We start from the raw sequence: 6245 nt of genomic DNA, 5'->3' as shown, positions 1-6245 counted from the left end.
AAAGTGCCATGTATGTTGAACTGCAAATATTAGAAGGCAGCAATAAGGTCTAGAAAGCATGCAAGGTATACTTAATGCACCAGGATATATTATTTTAGAACAACTGTGTCACTATACTTGTTTGGCTCTGAATAAGGCTGGGCCTTCTTTCTCAGGTTATGCATATAAATAGGGAGTTCTTTCCCAACTGGAATCTTAAGTCAGACCATGGCTTTGTATAGAATACCAGCCAGATTCCAGAAATAAAAAGGCAAGGCCACATGACCTGGAAATTCCAGAAATAGCAGGCCTATTCCAGAAATAGCCTACAATGCTAAGGATGTGTTATGTCTCATATTGTAAACGACATTCTGTGTAGCAATTTGATGGTAACACCACAACCCACTCACTGCATTAGATGCTTTACACTTAAGTAATATAGAGGCCTAGCATGAGCTGATATGAAATGCTTATACACTTCCAAGGTAGCAAAGGGGCAGTGATGTTACCAACTTGTCATTGTGCCACATAGCTTGGGACCTGCATGTTCATTGTATACAGATTCCAGAGTCTGTATTTCACTCTGATTCTTTTGGTAAAACAGAACAATCATGCTGGTGGCTGCCAAACCTAAATGGGTTCACTAGTTACTTGGTGAGGACCACATTTTGATGTGATGTGTACTGTCATTTCACAGCCTCACATGGCAAGATCTTCAAAGTGGCCAAAAGAGGTAATATATCACCCAGCCTCTCTCGGAAATGGCTGTTCAGCTACATGGAAGAATTTGGCTTCAGTCAGTGATTCCCTCCTTTGCAATTTGGCAATCTGGTAGGGGAAGAAGGGAGAATATGTGTAGTATAACTTCTCCTGAAACTCCCAGTACTTGTCCAGAGCTGCCACAACCGAAGGGGAGGAAGGACAAAACAAACCTTAGGCTAGTGGGACTTCTCTTGCTAATGGCAATGACCTGCATTAGCAACGAAAGTATTCAAAATTGTGATATAAACCTCCAGCTGAGAGACCAGAGAGGTATGGAGAAAAGGTCATTTCATGCCACTCTAGCTGAGCAGAGTTACACTGTTCTTTTCCTTTTGTAAAGCAGGGGTTTAGCTATAAAAGTCTGACATGTGTTCTCACTTTGAGTTGCTTTGAAATGTAGTTTTAATTATATATACACGACAAGTTAGCAAGACAAGTTAGCAAAGTAAACAACAAATACTTTGTATTTGAAATAAACATCTCATGTAAATATCCAATGTATTTTTCATCAATGCATTTTTATACAAACGTCATTTTCATAGAAGAGGAGTTATTAGATGTATCCATGATCAGATGAAATATTTACCTGCATACATCTGAAAATAAGTTTTGATTGTTTTACGCAGTTTACAATAAGTGTTATAATATGCGTTCATCTGCAGATTGTCACAAATATTCTGTTTCATTTCACTATTTAGTTCCTCTGACTGATGCAAGATACTACGGTTATCAAGCCAATCAAAGGTTCTACAAGCAACAACACAGCTTGACACCTACATTAGTTTCATAAGCTAAGTTAGAGGTTAATATCAGAGGTGCACTTTACAAAGCAGTTCCGTCATGAAAAAATACCTGCATTGTTCCTGGTAAGACAACTATCCTATAGTGTTGACCACTGTTTGTGACTCTTCCCATTCATTTGTATTGCCTGCAGAAGTGACCTGCTAATTTGCTTCCCAATGCCAAGATAGTTGTATTAATTTCATTGTCACAGTCTGCACTTCTAGCATTTCTAACCTGCCAACTCGGCATAACACTTCATGCTTCTGCTAAAATGGACGGTGGGCCCTGAAAGCTTGTGTGTTAGTCTTTAAGGTGACCAAAGACTACTGTAGCTACCCCAGCTGGAAAACGTGATGCATGTACTTGCAAAGCTATGTAGAATTTATTTTGATAATCCTTCCATTTATCTACCATTTAAAAAAATATAAACAACTGCAGGTACAAAATAAATCAGAGCACCCTTTTCTGCCTCAGAAGAAGAGTCAATTAAAAATACCTTAATACTTAGTGGTCCCTGAGTTTGTTTTGAAACTTGTCTATTGTCTATGCAGGGGGAAGAAATGTTTAGAACATACATAGTGCTGGACACAGCTATAGCAATTGAAAATTCCAGTGGGATGTGAGCCAGCCAATCCATTCTGCATGCTTCTCCACAAGAAGGTATGGAAAGTGTCCTATATCATTCCACGTCTGTTACAAACTATTTTCTTGGAAAGCTGCAAATGACCTCAGCAGGCTGGGCCTCCTAGATCCAGTGGTTATGCTTCTTAAGGCTGCCGCACCCAAGCATCTGGAACATGCTGCATGTTTGTGCTCTTGTGGAACTTAGAGAAGGAGGCTGTCTCACTTCAATGAGGTAAGGAAATTATTTTGGCAAAGTGGGCCTTTGGAACACTGTGCTGAAAATGAAATGCAAGCAGGTTTTTATAGATTTGTGGCTCGGGGCCTTTTTTAAAAAAACCAACAACAAAAAACCCCACATCAAAAGTGGTTAAAACACTGCCAAAATTACTTAATGTAAGATGCTCCCTGGTGCATCAGACCGAAGGTCTCTATCGAGTGCAGCATCTTGCTTCCCATAGTGGCTTTGATCTGGCAAGGGAAATCTGCACATGGCAGCAAGCTTCCAGTCCTATGCGCATGGCTGCATATTTACATCAACAATGTAATGTTTATCTGGACTTCTCTGAGATGTGTCTTCGGTGCAGCTAGGGATGCTCATTCCCATCTGGACTTACAGTTGCTGTAGACTACTAATGCTTGAGGAGAACTTGATACTTTGAATGCAGTAGCAGTTTTTTAAGTTCATACTAGCTTAGTAAGGGAGCAGTTGATTCATCTGAAATCCACTTGCATTTTTTCTTTTCGTCAGCTAAGGCTTTTATATACAGCAGCTGCTTCTGTGCTTCTTCCAGCCCTCGTTCTTTCTCCAATTTATTCAGTATCTATGGAAACAAAAGAAATGTGTGCAGCTTTATTTTAACACATTTTTTCAGTGTCACAGTAGCTCTGCTTGAGCAAACCACATTGCTAGCCTATGCATCTTGTTGTTTATAAGTTTATTGCCAATCACAAGATAAAACACTTCCTCTGACAAGAGCTATCTAAATTAAAAACCACAAACATTTAATAAATGCAAGCCCAAATTTATGAAAGTAAGCATATCAATGTACAACAGTCATGAGGAAAGATACAGCCAATATGGGAAAGCTGTCCTGTCCCCGTCCTCCAGTGGCATAACAAGGGCAAAGCAGAAATTTGTATCTATAAAATGACCACATCCTTTATTCCAGAGCCACAGACTGAAACATTTTCAGCAGTTGTAAGAATAGGGTGTGATTTGAAGGGGCATGTTTATACTAAGATGATTAATCAGTCACACTTTTGTAGCTATGAAATGGGGAGGGGAGTGGCCCAGTTATATGTGGCATCAAAACTGTTTAGAATTTGGATGAGTAAACAGGTATTTATGACAATAAAGTTGGTCACTCCTTTTTTTATCATATTGTTTAACTTGGGTAAAGGTTCTTGTTTCAGGTCCCAGGTAGCCCTTCCTCTGTTCTCATCAGGCTAATCCTTAGTTAACTCTGTTCAGCTCTGACTAGCCTGACACAACTCATTCACTACCCCTGACATGCGGGATAGTTTGTGCATTATTAAAATTGCCATAAGTAAGTTTTATTTTACCTTACATAATTTGACAGTACAGTGGTACCTCAGGTTAAGTACTTAATTCATTCTGGAGGTTCATTCTTAACCTGAAGCACCACTTTAGCTAATGGGGCCTCCTGCTGCCGCTGCACAATTTCTGTTCTCATCCTGAAGCAAAGTTCTTAACCTGAGGTACTATTTCTGGGTTAGCGGAGTCTGTAACCTGAAGCGTCTGTAACCCGAGGTACCACTGTAGATTTAAATAGTAAAAAGACATGCCTTACATGCAGTGGCAGTCCTTGGGGTCTCAAATTTCAGCAGCAACCTGTGCAATGCCAAAAGTTGGCAAGGTCAATCACCTCCTGCCTTCCATTCTACATAGTTTTAGTGACCTTGAAGCTCCATGCCCAGTGTGACTGAACTAGCTGTGCTACCCTAAATCGGCCTCTGATATATGGCTTATTAGGATGTAATGTCAAACAGTGGCTTGGTTAATATGTGGTCCTGTATGCTTTCTACTTCACCCCACTTCTTTTGTGGCAATACATAGTTTGTTGCTACTTCCAAATTATTGTTTATATTTTCCCTGCAAGGGAGAATTGCGAACCATGGTTTGATCAAGTTTTGCAGTTCTGTTTTGTAGGGGAAGTGCAATACATAGTTTTCTATTCCATCTGCAATGTGAGCACTTTCTCCTCTTTTATATCGATTCATTTCCTTTTGTGTCAAACCTGAGGCCTGCTCATGTACGTAAACCAAGCTGAATATTTAGGTCCTGATCAAAAAGTATATGTGCACTGTACATTGCTCATAAAGTGGTCTGAATATTTACAGAATTCCTCAGTCAACCACTCAGAAGTTTTGCAGCCCCAGGCACAGTGTAGTGTAGATAAAGGGCATACTACTAAACATTTTGGTAACTAGAGAAAGAGAGGGAGTGAAAAGAAGAGGAACTTACATCATCGTAATATCTTGCTATGTAGTGGTAAATTTTAGTCAAGGCTGCAGACTCATTAAATTCATTTTCATGTTTCTGCGAGGGGGAAAGGAAAACTGGTGAAACAATGCTAATAGCATATGAAATAGTTAATAATGACATGGCTTGCATACAACATTGAGCCAAACCATGGCTGCGTGCAAGCAAGCAGATATATGGCTTTCTGGAGTGAAGATCACAGCCACTGTGATACTCTACTGGACCTGCTACTGCATGGGTGTTATGTCCCAATCTAGGCTCATGGTATTATCTATAGGTTTGGACATAAACACTGTGCCAAACTATGGCTTAATGCCTCAGTAGCATTGTGGGAGAAACACAGTGGCCACAATCTTTGCTCTAGGAACTGATGTGTCTGGGTTAGCACTAGGTGTGAACTGTGTTAATAAATATGCAAGGTGAGGGAGAAACGTTACTAGTGTCTGCAGGGCACCACTGGGATGTTTCTCATTCAGGAGGCCAGTTCTTGCTTTACAGCCAAGGCACAGCATGCCGTCATACCATCTGCATAGGTGGGCAGAAACAATGAAATGATACCTTAGATTCCTGAGTTAAAAATTCTTCTAGCTCCGAAGTGGACAATGAAGGTAAATCCCTAATTGCTTTATAGAAAGCTTTAACCTCTTCTTTGTAAAGTGGAATATCCTTCGCGTAGAGAAGTTTGTTTGTTGGTGCTTCCTTTAAAAAAGAAAACAAAAGACAACTATTGTTATAAATGGTCACAGCTATGCTGCAATTTTTTTTGGATTCCTGTGAAAATTCAGTTAATTTCTACACACTATCTTTCAATATAAATAATGTCAGGCTGCCTTACAGTGTCGAACAATTAAAGCACAGAATAAAATGGCAGGTTTACAGCATTAAAACTGTACAGTTGTTAAGATTTTAAAGGCCCCTTTTTGGTAGTGAGGGTTAGAATTATTATTAACAGTTATTATCATTTTTCTAACAAAAATAGTCTCTGAATGCTGCAATGGATTGTGATAGTTTGTTTTAGTTACATTTTTGGTGGTGTACCTTTTTATTACAGTATGATTTGGTGATGGCCCTTGGCTAAGCAAGAAGGATATTAAAGGCTGGGGGGAATAAAAAGGTCTGGCACTGAAAAGACAACCATCTGTGGGGTGAACATCAAGAAGGGCAACTTCCCATTCATCACCAGCTTCACCTCAGACAGCTGGGTCCCTTGAAGGAAGGTACCCACAGCGTATGGATAGGTGTGTGTGTGTGGAGTAATGAAGACTATGCCTCATGTTCTGTTGTCATTTCCTTTTTTAATATTGCAGGTGTTGAATAGGTAAAGGTATAGGGACCCCTGACCATTAGGTCCAGTCGTGACTGACTCTGGGGTTGCGGCGCTCATCTCGCTTTATTGGCCGAGGGAACCGGCATACAGCTTCCGGGTCATGGGGCCAGCATGACTAAGCCACTTCTGGCGAACCATTGCAGCACACGGAAACGCCGTTTGACATGCTTTCGAACTGCTAGGTGGGCAGGAGCAGGGACCGAGCAACGGGAGCTCACCCCGTCACAGGGATTCGAACCGCCGACCTTCTGATCGGCAAGTCCTAGG

The 6245-nt window shown here is 40.6% G+C and overlaps 1 protein-coding gene across 1 annotated transcript in view; it reads right to left on the bottom strand.

The window, feature by feature from the left end:
• Positions 1-1187: 1187 nt before the first annotated feature.
• Positions 1188-6245, bottom strand: part of PLXNC1 (plexin C1) — a 59145-nt gene continuing 54087 nt past the window's right edge. The window contains exons 30-32 of the mRNA XM_081929276.1: positions 5210-5350; positions 4634-4708; positions 1188-2969 (exon numbers count right to left, since the gene is read on the bottom strand). Coding sequence (XP_081785402.1) covers positions 2835-2969; positions 4634-4708; positions 5210-5350 — 351 coding nt within the window. The 3' untranslated portion in view covers positions 1188-2834. The remainder of the gene's footprint in view (positions 2970-4633; positions 4709-5209; positions 5351-6245) is intronic.

The sequence above is a fragment of the Podarcis melisellensis genome (assembly GCF_964234715.1).
Source record: "Podarcis melisellensis genome assembly, chromosome: 10".
NCBI classification, from domain to species: domain Eukaryota; kingdom Metazoa; phylum Chordata; class Lepidosauria; order Squamata; family Lacertidae; genus Podarcis; species Podarcis melisellensis.
This window is presented reverse-complemented; position numbering and strand designations above follow the sequence as displayed.